Source organism: Microtus pennsylvanicus, chromosome 5 (genome assembly GCF_037038515.1).
Source record: "Microtus pennsylvanicus isolate mMicPen1 chromosome 5, mMicPen1.hap1, whole genome shotgun sequence".
NCBI classification, from domain to species: Eukaryota; Metazoa; Chordata; class Mammalia; order Rodentia; family Cricetidae; genus Microtus; species Microtus pennsylvanicus.
The window spans coordinates 109,544,356-109,565,093 of NC_134583.1; the positions used below are offsets into that span (position 1 = coordinate 109,544,356).

At 36.7% G+C, this 20,738-nt stretch overlaps 1 protein-coding gene across 3 annotated transcripts in view; it reads left to right on the forward strand.

The window, feature by feature from the left end:
* Ric1 (RIC1 partner of RAB6A GEF complex) overlaps positions 1–20,738 on the forward strand; it is an 88,755-nt gene that overhangs the window by 39,724 nt on the left and 28,293 nt on the right. For 2 of the 3 annotated variants that reach the window (XM_075973805.1, XM_075973807.1), the window contains 8 exons: positions 5,815–5,922; positions 10,953–11,095; positions 11,207–11,343; positions 13,060–13,151; positions 14,153–14,241; positions 16,959–17,103; positions 18,726–18,774; positions 20,451–20,603. In XM_075973805.1, the coding sequence (XP_075829920.1) occupies positions 5,815–5,922; positions 10,953–11,095; positions 11,207–11,343; positions 13,060–13,151; positions 14,153–14,241; positions 16,959–17,103; positions 18,726–18,774; positions 20,451–20,603 (916 nt within the window). The remainder of the gene's footprint in view (positions 1–5,814; positions 5,923–10,952; positions 11,096–11,206; positions 11,344–13,059; positions 13,152–14,152; positions 14,242–16,958; positions 17,104–18,725; positions 18,775–20,450; positions 20,604–20,738) is intronic. The other variant, XM_075973806.1, reaches the window with a different exon arrangement.

The following is a 20,738-nucleotide window of genomic DNA, read 5'->3' on the forward strand; positions in this document are numbered from 1 at the left end:
CTTTATTAGACTAACTAATGTTTTAGATCAGCAAAAAATCACAGCTTCACAGAGTTAAACAAATCCAGCATGAACAAAAGTCTTGTCTTTAAATAATATTCCCCAACATTTCCCTTTTTATTTATAAACAAAAATGAAAAGTTTTAACTTTAACATAATAATACTGTAATCAGTAAGAACAATTATCAAGTAAAAATTACATTCAGAATGTACTGAATTCCAATTCATTTGTGTCTGGTAAATTTAAAGAAAATACTCTATAATCTATCCTATCTTAGTAAATCCAAATTTTTATACCTAACTTATTTTCCATAATATTTAAGGAAAACTGCAGCTATGACAATCTAGTCTTCAACTCCATCAAAGGCACCAGAACAATAACATTATTAATAATTAATAATATTAAATAATATTATTTAAATAAACAAAAAGTACACTGCAAATGACTTTCAAAAACTATAGGAATGTCAGAGACATCTGACTGCCTGGACAATCACCCAAAGTTCCATCTGCAACCTTGGGGCATCGATCTTCTGCCTACAGGCCTAGAGTATCAGGCAAACTTCTCAAAGCATGAAATTTGAAGGACTATTCTACCTTGTATTGGCATAGTCTTCAGTTGTTTTTTTTTTGTATGTCCCTGCAGACTATCTGACAGACTCTTCTGTGAAGCAGGAATTTGAAAGACTGTCCTACCTTGTTTTGACAAAGTTTATCAATTGCTTTTCTTTGTGTCCTGCAGAATATCTTACAGACTCTTCTGCAAAGCAGGAAAGTTGAAGGACTGTTCTGCCTTGTTTTGGCAAAGTTCATTAGTTGCTTTTCTCTGTGTCTTGAAGAATCTCTGATAGACACTTCTGTGAAGCAGGAATTTTGAAAAACTTTCCTGCCTTCTTCTGGCAAAGTTCAACAGGTTTTTTTTCCTATGTATCCTGCATGTGCAGTCTGCACAGCACATTGTCAGCAGTCAAAAGGCAAGAACAGTTTCTTTCCCAGTGGCCAACCTTGTCACAATGAAAGCAAACTCCATAAGGAGTTTCTTCAGTACCTGTCATCTCTGAAATAAATTGGTGCTGTCAGGAGCAGATGTGTCTCATTGTCATGAAAAAATTTATATTAAGAAAACATTTTAAATGCCATATTCTATAGGTCTTTGAAGTATTTGAAGATCATATATCTAAAAATATCCATTTAATCTAGAAAACATACTTAACCTATCTACAAGTTTGATAATTATAAATAACTACTGACCTGTTTCTTGATTATCCTAAATAGTTTATAATAATAGTTCCAAAAACTAAAATTTTACCTTACATTTTCAAATGAACCACCTAGGTACAATACCTTAAACAAGAACAGATAAAAATAAATAAATAAACAAAAGCAGAAGCATATTTACAATATGTTGTAACAAAATTAACCTTAAATGTGTATCAGTATACAAAAATACTTTAAGCAAGAGTGAAAACATACACAGTGTGTTGTAACAAAAATTACCTTAAATTTGTATCATTATACAAAATCCTTTAAACAAGAACAAAAACATATATATGTATATATATATATATATACACACATATATATATACACACACACACACACACACAATATACCAAAATTGACTTTGAATTTGTATTTATATACTAAAATCCATGCCAGTGCAAAATGTCTGAGATTAATAGTTGTCTTTTTATCTTGTATTCCTTTTTTCCTATATTCCCCTAAATTATAACAAGCAACCATGACCCACAAAACAACCAATGACCATGCACACCCCCTTTTTCTTAGGAATGTGGGCAGTCCTCTCCATCCCACTTCCTGCTAGCTGTGGACAAAGCCATCCCCAGGGATCCCCAAAGAAAAAAAATTTTTTTTTTAATTTATTTATTATGTATACAATATTCTGTCTGTGTGTATCTCTGCAGGCCAGAAGAGGGCACCAGACCTCACTACAGATGGTTGTGAGCCACCATGTGGTTGCTGGGAATTGAACTCAGGACCTTTGGAAGGGCAGGCAATGCTCTTAACCACTGAGCCATCTCTCCAGCCCCCACCAAAGAAAAATTTTTAAGATAATGACTAAGTCCTGGGAAGGCCAACAGTCACCTTTGTTGATAGCTATCACCTGTTAAGATTCAGGTCTCCCTTAATCAAACCAGAGCCATATCAACTTAGAACAAATTCACAGCCTCTGTGTCCTGTGGAAACGAAAGCAAACCGCTTCTCCAAAGTACTTTTGATTTCCATTTGACAAATACATATTTTGACTTTTTTAAAGTTACGGCATTCTTCAAATATCTAGGCTGGTTTTATTTGAACAGTCCCTCTTTCAATTCCAGGCCTCTTAGCAGCTGTCCTTTGCTTTTTGGCAATCAAAAAATGCAAAACCAACACAATAGCAGACAGGACCCAGACTCCCTGTGTATTTCCCATCTTTATGTAGCTTTTTTCTTTTACTCTTACTGTCTCTTTAAAGTCTTTTTTAAAAACTCTTCATTCTTTTTATAACTGCCTATACCCACTTTCTTAAAGCCTACACACATTGTAAAACACTGAAACTTGTTAAGAGGCTTTTCCATCTGGACCTCTTTTACTGAATATCTTTTAGCCTTTTTTGACCACACGAGCAAACTTTAGACTGTAAGCTACACCTGGATCCTCTGCATGCTCTATAGACTGGCTCTGCCCACTCTTGGGTCAGGTCCTAAAGCTAAGCTCAAAGCTTGTGGCCAGGTCAGAGGTGCGTGACCAGGGACTGCATTCAACTTTCCTAGAGCTCTAGAATGCTGATGCTGGTCCTGTGGCAGGCATTTTAACTTCGTGTTTTGTTCCTATTTTAAGTACTGGTTGCTCAAGGGATCAGCAGCAGGCAGAAGCTCTTAAAGGAGACTTTGTTTTGGCTCTTTAGTCTGTTGGCAGATGCCACTCATTCATTTCACAGCTTCCCAGACCTGAAATAATCACACAAAAGCTATATTAGTTACAATACTATTTGACCTATAGCTTAAGCATATATCTAACTAGCTCTTACATATTAAATTAACCATTTATATTCATCTGTTTATAGCCACAATGTTGTGACTTACTGGAAAGGTTCCCTCCAGCATCTGTCTCCTGTGGTGGCTACATGGCTTCTCTCTAACTCTGCCTACTCTCTCCTCCTCTATCTGCTTGGAATTCCTGCCTTGCTCTATTTTGTGCTGCAATAGGCCCAAAGCAGCTTCTTTATTAACCAATGATATTCACAGCATACAGAGGGGAATTCCACATCATTAGTCTTTTGACTTTTTTTGTGGGGCCTGCCACCACAGAAGCTTATTCTTACTTATTTAATGCCCGGCCTTAGCTTGTTTCTTTCCAGCTTTTCTAACTTAAATTATCCCGGCCACCTTTTTCCTCTGCACTTTTTCCTTTTCTTATTTCTGTATATCTTATTTTTGCTCTTACTCTGTGGCTGGCTGGGTGGCTGGCCCCTGATGTCCTCCTTTCTTTGTTTTCTCATTGATCCCCTTCTTCCTTGTTTCTCCTTCTATTTATACTGCCTGCCAGCCCTGCTTATCCTTGCTCCTTCCTCACTATTGGCCGTTCAGCTCTTTATTAGAACCATCAGGTGTTTTAGAGAGGCAAAAAAATCATAGCTTCGCAGAGTTAAATAAATGCAGCATAAACAAAAGTCACACACACCTTAAAATAATATTCCCCAGCATGTATCTGCAGCTTTCAGTATCTGCAGCTTTTAGCAAAGATGTACCTGCATTATCTGGGTCAAGGGCATGGGAAAATACATAAGACTGTAGTTGCGCAATAGCTTAGGTTAGAAGAGTTGACTACATGGGAAATCTAAGACAAATAAGATTGATTGGTTGTTCTCTTAAATGTAGGTTAAACAAACAGGCTGATTACACAATATTCTTACATGACTTCAAGATACATTATTAACTTTGGCTGTGAGGTTCAGCAAAAGTTCCATTCTAGTCTCTAAGAATGTTGAGATATTTTCAGATATTGCAGCTACAATAAGAAGGAGCATAAAAAGGGTAATGAATGAAAATGGTCAGATTTTAGTATTTCCACACATTGTCAAAAACAAATATTACCCAACACAGTACCATATGATTGTAATACTATTTTGAGAGGTGGAGGCAGAAGAATCACAGATTTGAAGCTGGCCTGGGTTACATAGTGAGACACCCAACACACACGGTAGGGAGAGGCACAAAGCCTTTAAGATACAGAGGGAAATCTTTTGCTTTGAGCGTGTGTAACACAATTTTTCTTGCATACAAGATAAAAATATACTGAAAAAAATATACTGTCCACTCATCCTGTGCACTCAGATTATTAGCATCGCCCTTTTCACAAACGCCAATCATCCTTTCAGATGTCTTCATTTTAACTTGGGGCTTTCTTCAAGGTTGGCTTGTTCTTAGCAGAGTCTTCAGAGACTGCTTTCGTTTTTCTTTTTTCCTTTTTCATAAGTCTCCAACACTACTGAATTTTAAGCATTGCTTTAAAAAAAAATAAAATTAGCTTTAAAACCACTTAGACGTGGAGAATGTCCTAGGAAAGTGACCACAGAATGCATGATTACCACCTTAAATGTGAGTCTGGTAAATTAATTACTCATTTTCTTTTTAGAGACTGTCATTAACCAAGCATATTACCTGATATTTAACTTGTTAAATATCAACTAGCTTAGCATGTCAGGCATAGAATCAAATATTGCAATAGCAAGATGACAGTAAGCTTTCCCCAAGCTTATATGTGGAAAAAAAGAAAATATCCACAATCAAAAAGGAAGCAAAATGGGTTTCTGAGCAGCAAAGCAATTTTCACAAAAACCAGAAACCTCAAAGGCTATTGGTCTTGTTAAACTCTTTGCATATAACTATACTAGTATTAACAAATAGAGTTGCAAGATTATAGATGATTGAAAAGAGAAGTGATGTTATCAGGCCAATTGCTGAAAAAAAATATATCTGCCACACATAACTATTAAATCCAACACAGGCGGTGAGGAAGAATAGACTGGTGATAACATACAACCATGCCATGTGGAGATAAATTCTAGACAGTTCTGTAGTCCTTAAGAGTTACGTGCTCAGTTTCTTGTTATTGATCTAGCAATATTCTTAGGCAGCCCTTAATCATCATGATTTAAATATATATGTATATATACATATGAGTGTATACACACACACACACACACATATATATATATACCATTTTGTTATTTATTGCCAAGTTATAAAATATCTAATTACATCCCTAATTTTGACATTAATTCTGATAAATACCCAGAGAATAGGAATCAAAGATAGGGTGTTGAATAAGGTGAAATGAATGCACAGTTTAGACCATACACTACAACATGTGGAATTATATACTATATCTATTAGTTTCCTAGCTAGGGAAGCTCTCGTAGTCATTTTAAACAAAATGTTTTTGGTTCTCTTGAGAGTTCATCTTAATTTTCCCTTCCTCTTTCCTCCATTCTTCTGTCCCTCCTCCCTCCATCTCTCCGTCTCTCTTTCCCTCTATCCTTCCATTCCTTCACTCCACCACCCATCCATCTCTCTCTTCCTCTGCTTTTCTCCCTCAGTCCCTCAACACAAGTTGCATTAGTTAAGCTTACTTAATCTAGTAGATATATAAATGTATCTACTGTGATAGAACTCAAGTTTGAGTTTCATTTGTTCATCTATAGGATGAACACCTGCTTTCTAAGTTTGGTTATGTTTAATTCAGTGTATATTAGGTGCAGAGTGGGGGCAAATTTAATATTTTATCTTAACCCTGTGCTTTTTCTCTTAGAGGAAGTCCACAAATGAAGGGGATACCTCATTTTAAGGAAGAACATTGTGCCCCAGCACTAAATTTAGAAATGAAGAAAATATTGGATTTGCAAGCACCCATCATGAGGTATAGTATGCCATCTAAATTTGACTTTTTTGGCCACAAGAGACCATGTAGTTGGTTAAACACATGACCAACAAGAAAATTGTTTTGTGTCAATTTATGTCTTGTTTGGTTGTATGGTATGTAACATACTAAAAAAGACTGTGTTAGAATCATATATTTTGAGGAAAAGAGTGGCTGTTTCTTTTACAGCCTCCACACATTTCTTGGAAGTGCATGTACCCTTGAAAAAACGTTAAGCCTTCTGGGTTCAGAGTGAATAAAGGTTGTTGGCAAGTGGGGAGAAATACTATAAATCTATTAGTACACAGTGGGGTTTTTTTTTAAGTGATTTTTACAATTTGACTTTGTTTTCTTAATTGTTCATGATTGATCTTTTAGTTGTTACTTAAGACAATTTCATATCATTTCTTCTGCATATATATGATTTATATAAACAGTATACAGCTATAAAAACAATGAGGCTCCTTCCTCCGGATATACTGAGTGATAAACAAGGAGTCTAGTACTAAGAATACCTGGTTTTAAAAGGTATTACAAATTTGTTGTTCTGGAAGAATACATAAGAAGCTAATGAACAGATTTGAGAAAGAGATTTTTTTAGTAAGTATCTTTCAAAGATACTGAACCATGGGGCCAGCAAGATGGTTCTGTAGGTAAAGGTGTTTGCTTTCCAACTTAATGACCTGAGTTACCTCCCCAGTACTCACATGATGGAAGTAGAGAATTGATTCCCAAGGCTGTCCTCTGGCCTCCAAACATGCTCCATGGCATGCCCAAGCATTCCCCCCCCCCCAGATAAATAAATAATAAATGTGAAACAATTTGAAAAACAAAAAGACTGAATATATAACTATAAAATGAATCTGTTAGACTATATATGTAATTCCTTTTTTTAAAAAGACCTCTCTGATTTGTAGTTCTAACAAAGGGCTTCATGCGTTGTTTCTTTTGTCAAAATAGCACTGGAACAAACTGTGCAAGATTGGCATGTAAGCAGCGGGCTGTTGTCATTGCTCTGTTTAGTCTGTCTTCTTATTTTTAATCCCCTCATGGAAAAGAATGTCTTTGTTATTTGCGTAAATGTGATTAAACTTAAAAAATTAGCATATTCACTATGTTAATCAAAGATTACTGGTCACTTCAGATTTTATTTGCCCAAGATGAAAGCCCTTTCAAGAATATGACTTGAGATGGCTCAGTGGGTAAGAATGCTTGCCGCATAAACATGAGACCTAAGTTCAAATATTCAACACCCACATAAAAATAGGTGTAGTCACACACAGGCCTGTAACTCTAGTGCTGTGATGGGCAGACAGAATTGCGCCAGTTCAGTGAAAGATGCTTTCTCAAGGAAGTAAGGTGGAGGGTGATAGAGCAGTGCACAGCTTAGTCCTCACATGTGTATACGTGGATGTGCAAGCACACACACGCACACACACACACACACACACACACACACACACACACACACACACTATTATGGTAAATTTTAATAGACTGTTACTTGATGCAGAAGGAATTTTGAACGTATACCAAAAAGGTATAACAGTCCAACTTGGTTTTATGCCTCCACCTGGTGGTAAAGCCATGTAACATCTGGAAATAAAATAGAAAAAGAGCCTTTGCAAAAGAATTTCTGGGACTGGATGTGTAGCTCAGTAGTAGTGCCTGTTTTCACCATGCTCAAGGCCCAGTATTCAAGTTTTAGTGCCACCAAAGGAAAGAGGAAGGAATTGTGTGTGGCTGTACTGTGTGACAACTGTACTGGATAGTTTTATGTCAACTAGACACAAATTAAAGTCATCTGAGAGAAGAGAGCCTTAATTAAGAAAATGCTTCCATAAGATTGAATTGTAGGCAAGCCTATAAGGTATTTTCTTAATTAGTGATTGATGTGGGAACATAGCCCATTGTGGATGGTGCCATTTCTGGGCCGGTGGTCCTGGGTTCTATAAGAAAGCAGAGTGGGCAAGCCATGGGGAGCAAGCCAGTAGTAAGCAGCACCCCTCCATGAGCTCTGCCCTGGGCCCTGCCTTCAGGTTCCTACCCTGTTTGAGTTTCTGTCATGACTTCCTTCAATGATGAACTGTGATAAGGAAGTATAAGCCAAATAAACCATGTCCTCCCCAGCTTGCCTTTTGGTTATAATGTTTCTTCACAGCAATAGAAACCCTAACCAAGACAATGACTTTCACGTGTGTAAGAGTAGATTCTGCAAATTTAGGTGGTTGGGAGTTTGTCTCAGATTTCTCTCAAACTTTCAAAGAAAGAATTACATTTCAAGCAAAACTATTAGCTGGTCTAATATATACTTCTTGGAAATTATCTATACATTTGTAAGATGAAAGAGAAGACACTGAAAGACTATATAATCAGTTATTTTCTACTATCACAACCAGTATAATCAATTAAAACTGGAGATAGTGGTTATAATGATGCTTATATGAGTAAAAATACTGTTACCTTTTATTTTTGATTAAATAAAGATTAATACTAAACATCCATCTTTTGTTATTACTTGAATACAGAGAATGTATAAAAGAAAAAAGTTGTAATTATGAGTTGTAATAATTGGTTAATCAGAAACACTATTTTACTTTGTTACATGTGACAGTATATGATTAAATGAATCATATTCCTTACTAATCATGTTAATAAAATCATTTAGAACTCAGTATCCTAAATTGAAAAATATCTATGCTTGAATCCTGAATAATCTGTGGAGCCAATGGTGCAATAGTCTAACTCAGAACATAGTATGTTTGTGTGTCTTTAGTATGCACTTACAACTAAGAATAATACTCAGAATATCTTAAGAACCAGTGTGGCATGAAAAGACCAAGTTTGTTGGGCTTGACATTTGTTCTAAAAATTAAATGATAGTGGCAATTGGGTGGTTTGGGACAAGAGCCGTTTTTCAACTTTTTGGAGAAGTATTCATTACTTTATCAACTGACATTAGCCATTGTTTAACAAGTTTGTTTACTTTTAATTGAATGAGGTAAATGGTATTTCTTATCTTTTCATATAGTGATATTTTATTTATGTTTTTAATAAATAAAGTTTGCCTAAAGATCAGGTCAAAGCTAAACCACTAGAGGTCAAGCAGTGGTGGCACACACCTTTAATCCCAGGGTTAAGAGGCAGATGTCCACCCTGGGCTAACCAAGATCAATGAAAAAATAAATCCAGGTGGTGGTGCTTCACACCTTTAATCCTAGTACTAGGGAGTCATACACTTTTAATCCCAGCACTAAAGGGAATATAAAATGGGAGAAGAGAGAGGCTCTCTATAGTCTGTTTAGTCTGTGGTCACCCAGCCTTGGTACAGGTAAGACTTCTATAGTGGCCTGGCTGCTTTGCTTTTCTGGTATGAGTCACCAGTCAGATGCAGAGAAAGCAAGATGAAATGCCTCACTGAGAAAAGTTACCAAGCCACATGGCTAACTATAGATAATAATTATGGATTAATTTAAGTTAGAAGAGCTAGTTAATAAGCCTGAGCTACTAGGCCAAACAGTTTATGATTAATATAAGCCTTGTGTGTTTCTTTGGGACTGAACGACTGTGGGACTGGGAGGGAGAGAAACTTCTGTCTACATTTTCATGTAGATTTGTGATGTATGGCGGGTGGAGAAAGAGAAGGAGAGATTGACGTCTGGTGCTTTCCCAGTTGTCCTCCATCATATTATTTTGAGATAGGGTCACTCACTAAGCCTGGAGTTCAACCATTTGCTTAAACTTCTGGTCAGCAGACTTCAGAAATCCACCTATGTCTACATCTCAACACTCCCAGCACTAGGATAACAGATATATGCTGCCACACCTGTACATTTTAAGTGGGTACTAAGAATCTCAGCTCGGCTCCTTACACTTGTGTCACAGAACAAAATCTGACCTTCCCGGGGGAGAGCGTGGCAGAGGGTGAGGGGCAGGCAGACAATTGCATGACCCTGACTTTACCCAGACTGCTCTCCCGTATCAAGGAGGCAAGCATTACCAACTATGCTATCTTCTCAGCCCTCATATAGATCATTTGTCATTTATATCACAATTGTTTTAAGTCACTGTGTGTTAATTCAACATTGGGATTGTATAATAGTCTATTTATACTATGAACTTTTCTTCTTCCTCTGGTTCACATTTTCCTATCTGTATATCTGGTCAGTTATTGCAGCTTTGTTTATTACAATGTAGAGATTATGTGCTCTATTAATTTTCAGGTATATTGTCACTACATGTGGCTACTGTTATCAGATTGTACACATAAAGAATTCCTATTTTTGAAAATTTTTATTAGGCAGTGCTAGAGAATTGTTTGTTACATGTACAGTCTGTGGTTTCAGTTTGTTATCCTTTGGTTAGTTACATCTATTTTTCTTCTTCAATGTCCTCAGTCACACGACACCAACTCATTATCTTCTTTAATTTGTTGCCTCTATATTTCAAGTTTTTAATCTATATTAAAATTATAATTAAATTATAGACAGGTGGTGTTCTGTAAGGATTTAATGATCTCCTTTTTTAAAGTTAAAAATGTTGTCATTTTTGTTTCTGTTATTTTGTTTTAGGTGGCAGTCTCACTGTGTAGTTCCTGACTATCCTGGAATTTACACAGTGTAGATTAGGCGGGCTTCAAACTTAAGAGTTTGAAGTTTTATTACCTTACAGATGTTCAGCCTTGCTTGCAGAAGCTCACTCTGTCTGTCTGTCTCTCTGGTCTGTCTGTGTTTCTCCTTCCTGCCTGCTTGTGTGCCTGCTTTCTCTCCCTCCTTCCCACCCATTCCCTTTTTTATCTTTCTTCCTTTCTTTCTGAAATAGGGTCTTATTGTGTAACTCTGGCCAGACTGGCCTTGAACCCATAGAGATCCACCTGCCCTCTGCCTCTTAAATGCTGGAATTAGAGGTGTGTGCCACCATACCTGGCTTGCAGAAAGCATTTTTTGAAAGCAGTCAATCATTTATACTCATTACTTTCCCAGTATGCTGTCTTAAAAGTTAATTGACTTAAGTTGCTTGCTTCTCCCCAGTTTGCAATCTGTGCTGGAAGATCTCCTTGTGGCAACTTCTGATGGACTTCTTCATCTAATTCATTGGGAAGGAATGACAAATGGAAGAAAAGCCATCAATCTTTCTACAGTACCATTTTCAGTAGATCTTCAGTCATCTAGAGGTAGTTATACTTTCTATATGAGGTAGAACCAACTTAATATACAACATACTACCCAAATATATAAAATAATAGTTTATTATAACCCTACTCTATTTCCGTATTTTTCCTCAGTAGGCTCATTCCTCGGCTTTGCAGATGTGCACATTAAAGATATGGAATACTGTGCCACACTTGATGGGTTTGCTGTTGTGTTTAATGATGGTAAAGTTGGATTTATTACACCAGTGTCCAGTAGATTTACTGCAGAGGTATGGATTGTGTGTTTTGTATTATTTTATTTTGCTTATTAATTTTACTTTGTTAGCAAATCCTATGTTCTCTTAGTTTGTATAATGTTTATTTAAACTATAAGTCAGTTATGGGGCTTTATCCTGCAGAAAATCACTATTTGCTTCAGTCTTCTCCAATCCCAACACAGTCATAATTTTTTCATCTTTCCAAGAAAGTAATTGTTTTAATGAAGTTACTAGCCATTGTTTACATGTTAGACAGTATGTGACTTGTGTTGATACCAAACTATAAAATATGTTAATGATTAGGTTTTCCTTTTCTGCAGATTTTTAGTTCCACTGGGAGTTAATAATTCTTTTGTTCTTTATGTTTACTCTGTGTGTATGTGTGTGCCTTTGCTTAATTATGTACACATGTATGTTTGTATATAGGCAGGGTGTGTGTGTTTGTAGAGACCAGAGGACAACCTAGGCTGACATTCTCAGTCATTGCTAATCTTACTTTTTGAAACAGAGTCTCTCATTGGTCTAGACCTGGCCAACGAGTCTTAGAGACCCACCAGTCTTCACCTCCAGCACTGGGGTTACCAGTACATAACAACCAAACCTGGCTTTTACACAGGTTCTAGGGATCAAACTGAGGTCCTCACGCTTGCACAAGCACTTCACTGAGTTGTCACCTCACCCTCCATTAACTTATTCTTTGTACATTTACCACTTAACCCCAACCTGACTGTCAATATGAAAGTATCGTCTCCATTTTTTAGATCATTAGTGTTTGTTTAATCTTCGTTAAGATATTCCTGTTAGAGCTTTCTGGACTACTCCAGACTAGAGTTCTTCTCCAGACTGGTTCCTTACTATACACCTTTAACAAAGATGTATTTTCTGGTTTTCCATCATCATCATCCCAAGTAGTCTCTTTCTTAATTATATAGTCTTTAATAGTTGTTGGTTTTTTTGACTTTTAGATAGTAAATGTGCAGATTTTGTTGCTGTTCAAGACCCACAATAAAAATGAATCATTCTCTGTTTTGTTAGATTTTGTTAGATGATCTCCACTGTGGGGTTTGTTAACTAGGTTATATCTTTATGGGGGTCCTCCCCGCTTCTCTTTTATTCTATGCCTTTCTTTCTCCACTTTGTGTCTCCAGGGTTCCTTATAAAAGAGTTCTAGAGTCCCTTCCAGAGGATATGTATACCTGACTTCCCTGATACTCTGATATTTAGTTTTGGAAGTGTTCAAAACTATCAGGTTCAAGGTGTAAACTTGGACTTTTCTTTGATGTTCAGTTTTTCTCAAAGAAAAAATGTTCAGTTTTCTATTGGGTAGAAGTTGGGTCTTTGTTGGCTATTCACAATGGGAATGTGCTCAGAAAGGACCCTAGTCTTCTTACCTAGACTTTGAACCACGTCTACCATTCTTTTAGTGACACCCAAATTCCCAGGAATTTTGTGTACCCAATAGTGTAAAGTAAGCAATTTTTAAGCATTCTTTACTATTTGTGTGCTTCTCAACTTCTAAAATTTGCTAATGCCTTCCATTTTTTTCTTTGTATTCACTACCTTATGCTTCTTGGGAGAAAATACTTAGATGATAGTCTTTGTGAGAGATTTCTTATGCAGGTGAAACCAAATGATACCTTGTTAAACTGAACCTTTATTGAATAAGAATTATCTGGACTATAAAGGTTAGGGGAACACTTTTTAAACTTTAAGTTTTTCTTGTTGTAGCAACTTCATGGAGTTTGGCCACAAGATGTTATTGATGGGACATGTGTAGCAGTAAATAACAAGTACCGACTTATGGCATTTGGTTGTGCAAGGTAAGATAGATAGGGACTTTGACTCTAAGTTAAACTTAAGATATCTTAACATACTTAGGGACTTGGTTGTGCCTGCCATAATTATCAGTCATCTTAGTATAAAATATAAAGATGTTTTATTATTTTGAAACAAAGGTAAAGAACAGATTTCAAAGGTTGAACATTTTAGTTTGTAAAAGTGTTTCAAACTGTAGAAAATTGAAATACAAATAAAAAAGAATAAATAAGTTTAAATTTAGATTCTTAATTATTAATCCTTTAGGATATCTGTGTTTATATTCTCTTATGAATATGTAGTTTTATTTATTGAATATTTTTAAAGCTCACATATAAAATCAGTTTTTTGTTGTAATTCATATAATGGAGAGTTTTCAAACAAAATTGAAACTTGAACACTGTGACACATGTTTATGATCCTAGCATTCAGGAGGTTGAGAGGATCAAGGATTTGAGGATGTTGATTATAGCCTGGCCTACAAACACATATAGATCAGTCTTAGTAAATTCCTTTAAAATGGGTGTGTGGAGGGCAAAAAAGAAGGGAAAAATTTATGTTCATGGTATGCAAAATTATGTTTGTCTCCTAAAGCAAGTTGAAGAGGAGGGTGTCTGTGTGGAACACACACATGTATTTGCTGCCCATATATTAACATATTGTTAAAGTTCATTCTTTCAATGTTATAGATATGGTACTGTATGAATATACCAGTTTAATTTTCCTTCCTCATGTTGCTGTGTGTTAAGGTTGTTTTTACTATTTGCAGTTATAGACAGTAGTATAGTGAACAGTGTATGTGTTTCCTGGAAAATGTCAGGGATTTCAAGAGGATGTGAAAGGGATGACTAGACTGTAATCTCTGCGTTTGTTCACATGAGGTGACTACTAATTATTTACAAAATGTTTTTCTACTTTGTACACCTTTCACTAGAGCATAGATTCCCATGATAATGCTGTTTCTATTCATTTTTGTCATTTTTCACTAAAAGTGTTGTTTTTACAGTGGTTCTGTGCAAGTTTATACAATAGATAACACCACTGGAGCCATGCTGCTATCTCATAAATTAGAGCTTACAGCGAAACAGTATCCTGGTGAGTATCTGTAATGTCTCTCTTGATCTGTGAGCTTCCACTGCCACACCTGCAAGCAGTGGATGGCTGACACCATGGCGAATACTGAATTCTGTGTACTGTTTCTCCCTTACACATGCAGTAAAGTTTTACTTACAAATTAGGCATAAGAAGAGATACCCCGTATGTTAGTTACTTGTCTCATTGCTGTGACAAAATGCCTTACAAAAGCAACTCAAGAAAGGACGATTTGAGGGCTGGAAAGATGTCTCAGCAGTTAAGAGCACCAACTGCTCTTGGCCAGGACTTGGTTTGATTCTCAGCACCCTAATGGCAGCTCACAACAATCTGTAATTTCAGCAGCTGGTTTCTACAGGCATTAGAAATGAAAGTGGTCCATTGCGTGTAGGCAAAACACCCATACACATAAAATATTTTTGATTAAAAAAAGTGTTTATTTTGGCTTACAGTTTAAGGGGTATAGCATGTCATGACGACAAGAGCATGGTGGCAGGAACATGAGAGGCAGCACTGGCTACAGTGTGCCTGTTGTCAAGAAGTAGAAAGAGATGAGTTCTGATGTTTAACTTGCTATTTTTATTCGGTCCAGATCTCCAGCTGATAGGATGGTACTTACGACCCATTCTCCTCAAGGAGTCCTTTCTGGAAACAACCTCACATATACCCAGGGGTGTGTTCCCACAGTGATGTAGTCAAGCTGACAGTGAAGATGAATCCACTTTCGTTTGATCATCACAGGGTGTATGAATGTATTGAACTGTCACAGCGTGTTCTATAAACAACACAATTAAAATAACCAAAACCTTAAAAATAAGTGATAATAAAATAGAAGTCATTTAGTTACAACTAAAACTAAATTTTTTTTTCAAACTCTTTTTTCTTAGTTTTTGGGAGTATGTGGGTTCTTGGCTATGTCTTCTACACCTGATTTTAGCAGTAAGTCCTCAAGTATCATAGTATGAGTTAATCTATGATTTTATTTCGTATCTTATTCTGGTAGACTCAAATGGAAGACTTACTAGCTGGTGTTTCTTTCTCTTAGCTTAGGTTCTTCAACTCTAAAAATCTTGGCAGCCTCTTCTCCATTGGCAAATGTTGCAACTCACTCTATCATTTATACACACGCATGCATATACACATTAGTTTTTTTAGTATAAACCTATTTTCAGTTCAATTCACCATGCAGTATCTAAGAAATGACTCGTTTGTTTTAGGGCAGGCCCTTGCTTAGGGTCTGCACGTGGGCCTTGTGTTTCCTGCTGTGCCATGTCAGTCTGTCTTCTCTGCTCATGTCTTAAACCACAGGCTAATGCCTCTCCTGTGTTAGGAGTGCGTTTGTTACATACTAGAGTAAAATTCTTACCATCTGAGGTGTGACAGCAAAACCAGGGCAAGTTTCTTTTTCATCAGTTTCAAGAAAGAGAATTACAAGCCAATCTGCCTTATGAACGTTGATGCAAAAAATCAATAAAATGCTGGCAAACCAAATCCAAGAATACATCAGAAATCATCCACTACGATCAAGTCAGCTTCATCCTAGAGATGCAGAGGCGGTTCATCATACAAAAATTTATCAATGTAATCTACCATATAAATAAACTGAAAGAAAAAAGCCATATGATCATCTCATTAAATGCTAAAAAAGCATTCAATAAACTCCAACACCCTTTTGTAATAAAGGTCTTGGAAAGATCAGAGTTACGAGGAACATTTCTAAACAAACATAATAAAAAACAATATACAGCAAGCCAACAGCCACCATCAAATTAAATGGAGAGAAACTCAAAGTGATTCCACTATAATCAGGAATAAGACAAGACTGTCCACTCTCTCCATATCTATTCAACATAGTTTTTGAAGTCTAGCTAGAGCAATAAGACAACAAAAGGAGATCAAGGAGATACAAATTGAAAAGGAAGAAGTCAAACTTTCACTATTTACAGATGATAAGATAGTGTAACATAAGGGGTTTGTTTCTTTCAACCACATTAATTACACAAATTGTAGGAGTGAGGACTGAGTTGATATGTGACTAAGGACTGTCATGAGACTTTGGTTTACTGTTGTATGTAATGATGAACTATGGAAAATTTCCCTGGCTCATCTACACGACATCTTATCTCTTTTTCTCCTTTGTACCATGGATACAGCCTGTATAATCTTGGCATTACTGTGTATCTTTACTAGTTTTCCTTGTGTGGGCATGCTCTGAACTTTATCTCCTGACCCTTACATGCTATGTGAGTCACCAGTAATGATAGATTCTCAGAGAAACAACTTTTTTGGGATGTTCAACATCATACTTGTTTCCGGTGTGAAGAATCATAATGGATGTTATTTGATGTACTACAAAAACAGATATTCACTCCCAGCATTCATTTTTATCACACACACTATGCATAAGACTTATGTGTATTTTTCTCTGAGGAGAATGTTTCTGCAACCTTATCCCTATTTTGCAGAAGCTGGTCTGACAGATTTGAAGATTATTACACAGTGGTAGTTATTCAAGATAATCATGGCAAAACTAGCCTTCACTCCCTACAGTCCACCTGCACTCTGAGGTTGTTCACATCAGTACCCTCCACGAACAGGACTCACCTTAGAACCCATGTAGCTCATGCCGTTCAGCTTGTTCAGATTTGAACATGCAGCTTGTAAAAAGTACTAAGTATTTCTGAGCAGTCTTTTTAACCCTTCTTCCTATCTTTTCACAGACATTTGGAACAAGACAGGAGCTGTCAAATTGATTAGATGGTCTCCTGACAATAGTGCTGTAATAGTAACCTGGGAATATGGAGGTCTTTCTCTATGGAGTGTGTTTGGAGCCCAGCTGATTTGTACACTTGGAGGAGACTTTGCGTGAGTGAACAAAGAGAAACTTTAGATAAATAACCCATTGTTTTCCGAGCAGCTCATATATTCAGAAATACAGTGCATAGAGCTACCTTGAAGAAAAAATTCACCCTTAAGACATTTTTTAGTAGCATACGAAACAGTAGAGCTTAGTGTGCACGTGTTCACATGTAGGCATCAGTGCACTTCGCCCGTATTTTCCCTTCTTTTCACCAAATAGCTCCCTCTTCCTTCACACCATGTATCTGTATTTAAATCTAGACTGAACACATAGAAACATGCAGTATTTGATGCCATGTGACGGAACTCACATGGAGGGGTTTTTATTAACGGAAAGAGAACATAAAAAAAAGAGGAGAGAGAGAGAAGCAGAGACCAGCTTGCCTCTTCAGAAGAACAGTGGGAAGGGACTGAGAATGGGTGGAGCTTGTCTCTTAAAGAGACCTTTTGCACTTGCATACAGACTTGGAAAGGACCCTTGCCTGGCCAACATTCTGCCTGAATGCATCCTGCCAGGTGACAGGGGCCCGCATAATGCCTGAATCCTAGCATTCCCATATTTTCCTTATTATAAAAAGGTGAAGAAATTAAAGGGGATAGCAAGTGGGACAGGGATGGGGCCACCAGGTTCTCAAAACTGCTTCTTGATGATATGGGCATTGACCATCTTGGGAGTGGGGGGAGACACTGAGAAAGCTGGGGTTTTAGTCACATCCTAGGGTAGCTGATTGTCTCACTGCTGGCCAGGTTATGTGGAACCATCTGGTGCCTCTTGAACCTGGCAAGATATTGGCAGAGCAGAGGACAAGGTTAAGTTTAGGAAAAAAAAAAATTTTTTTTTAAGGTCCTGGTAATTAAGGAAATTGGGTGTCAAGATCAGGGAAAGGGGGGGGGACGCCAGCTTAGGCTGCTTAGGAAGGTAGGGATGCATCTGACCTGCTTGAGGTGAATCTTAGCTTCATGGAACTTACAAGAATTCTTTGAGTTTACAGAAAGATACAAGTTTTAGATGTACTAACACCCATTGCCTTCTCTCATTTCCCCTTCTCTTCTTTCTTCCAGGACCACTATTACACCATCATAGTCTCCTCTTACTATCATGTCCTATATATAGATTCTGCATATGAGAGAAAATGGGATAATCTCTCTGAGTGTGTTTATATTTCACTTAACATGATCTCTAGTCCATCTATTCTTATTTTATCTTTATACCAAAACATTTTGTGAAATTCAGATTTAATTTGTTGAGTATATGTTAATTCTCCAAACATTTGCCCTTCTAAACTGACAGTTGATTCAATAAAATTACTTACTGAGACCAAACACTAGGGAAAATACACTTCCTTTTTTGAGCTCAGTTGTGTATATGACCTCATGTTAAAATTTAAGATGGACTGCTGATCTTGGTAGTGTAGCACACACCTATAATCCCAGCATTCAGGATGCAGAATCGGGGCTCCTTAAAATAGAAATATGTAATATGCATGAGCGTTTCATTTTCATCCACTATTATGTATTTCTGTTTTAAAGGAGCAAATTCAGTTTGTTTGTTTTTAAGCTGAAGCTAAGTGGTATCTGTGTTGTGTGTAATTGGAAGATGATCAAGAGAAGTTTCTGTTCTGTTTCAGTTACAGGTCTGATGGTACCAAAAAAGAGCCCCTTAAGATCCATTCTATGGTAAGTACTTTCTACTTACAAACAGGTATAGCCTATAAAACTCACTGCTTTTTCCCTTTTCCTCACAGTGAATTCATAAAATCAGAAAGCATTTTTATCTCTGCAGATTTTTTCCTATAGTTCATTTTTGGTGAAGTTTATTAATTTGTATGTTTAAGATGGGGTTTACTAGGTGATGGCATTATACACCTTTAATCCTAGCACTTGGGAAGTAGAAGCAGGCAGATCTTCGTGAGTTCAAGGCCAGCCTGGTCTACAAGAGCTAGTTCTAGCATAGGCTCCAAAGCTACAGAGAAATCCTGTCTCAGACAAAAAAAGAAAAAAGAAAGAAAGAAAAAAAAAGAAAGGAAAGAAAGAAAAAAGATAGGGCTTCTTGCTATATAACCAACATTTAGCCTCAAACTATATAGGCTAGGACTAGCCTTGACCTTATAATCCCCTTGCCACTGGAGTGATTTTGTCTCAAAAAATAAGGTAGATGGCTTCTGATGAATGACATCTTCTGACTTACACATATGCACGTGCACATGTGCACACATGCATGCATGTACACACCTTCGCATACCTAATATATAGGCACACAATTGTAAGTTTTCAGTGTAATGTTTTTGAAACTACTAGCCAGCGCCTTTGAATATCATGCATCAAGTGTTATTATCAGAGATTCACTAAGTTGGTATTTTATCCACAAACTGAAGAAGCATTTAGTTAGCTCCAGGTTCAAAGAAACCCTGACTCAAAGGAATAAAGAGAAAGCAATAGAATAGGAAATCAAAGATCACCTCTTGCCTCCATGTGTACCTGTACATATACTCTACTTATACAGGTACACATATACACATATGAAATAAACAATTATTAAGTTTTTAACAATTTGCAGCAGTCTGACCCTCACCATTTTTTGGACTAAAGATAAATTACTATCTTGAAAAATACTATGATGGAATCTAGTTATAGAATATTAATTCTGAGTGGGCTTGGAAAAATACATTTAAATCTTTTCACTGTACACTCCACAACCGAAGAAATCTTTATCTAGAGGAACCAGATAGGTTGTGACCAAAGGTCAGGCTGGAATGAAAACACCAGTGTCACAGCTTCCAATCCAGTGCTCTCTGCTGTTTCCAAAGCTGCATCTGTGGTAGATGCTTCCTCACTGAGCTTCTGGTCATACAGAGCTGTCTTCTGGAAGAATTTCTTTGTACTTGAGAAGCAGGTAAATTAAATTGAGATGTTATGGAAGGATTTTTAGAATTGGAACCCTGAAATTGAAGCTGAGAACGTGAGTTAGTGTCTTAATCATTCTAAGTAGAGGGCAATGGTGGTGGTTTCCTCTAGACATAGATAAGGTGTACTTGACAGCTAAGAATCATTGTTTTTGATTTTTTTTATAATTTATTTTGTATGTCTGTGTGCAGGATGTCTGTATATGTGGGCATGCTACCATGTGAATACCAGAGGACAACATTACAGTTAGTTCTTTCCACCATTGTGCAGGTTCTGGGGTCAAATGCAGCTTCTCATAATTCCACACCTAGCGCTTTGACCTTTGTAGCCCTGGGTGTGATTCTTGTCTCTGGTTATTTTTCATGGTTTCAATATTTAACTGAAGTTATTATAAATAAGATAAAAATAACTTTTGTTGCTTTGACTTTTTTTTCTCTTATTTCTTCAAGAGCTGGGGTGCAGAAGGCTATCACTTATGGGTAATCAGTGGATTTGGTTCTCAGCACACTGAAATTGAGTCAGACCTCAGGAGTATAGTTAAACAGTCCAGCATTTTGCTATTTCAGTTCATCAAGAGTGTACTCACTGTAAACCCTTGTATGGTAAGTAATTAAAACTGTGGGGGGTTGTTTGTTTGGTTTGGTTTTTTTTTTTAGTGCCTTTTAACAGAATTTTAGACCCCTTTTAATGATTTGAATATATTTCTAAATTAACTATACCTTCCTTGTATACTTTCT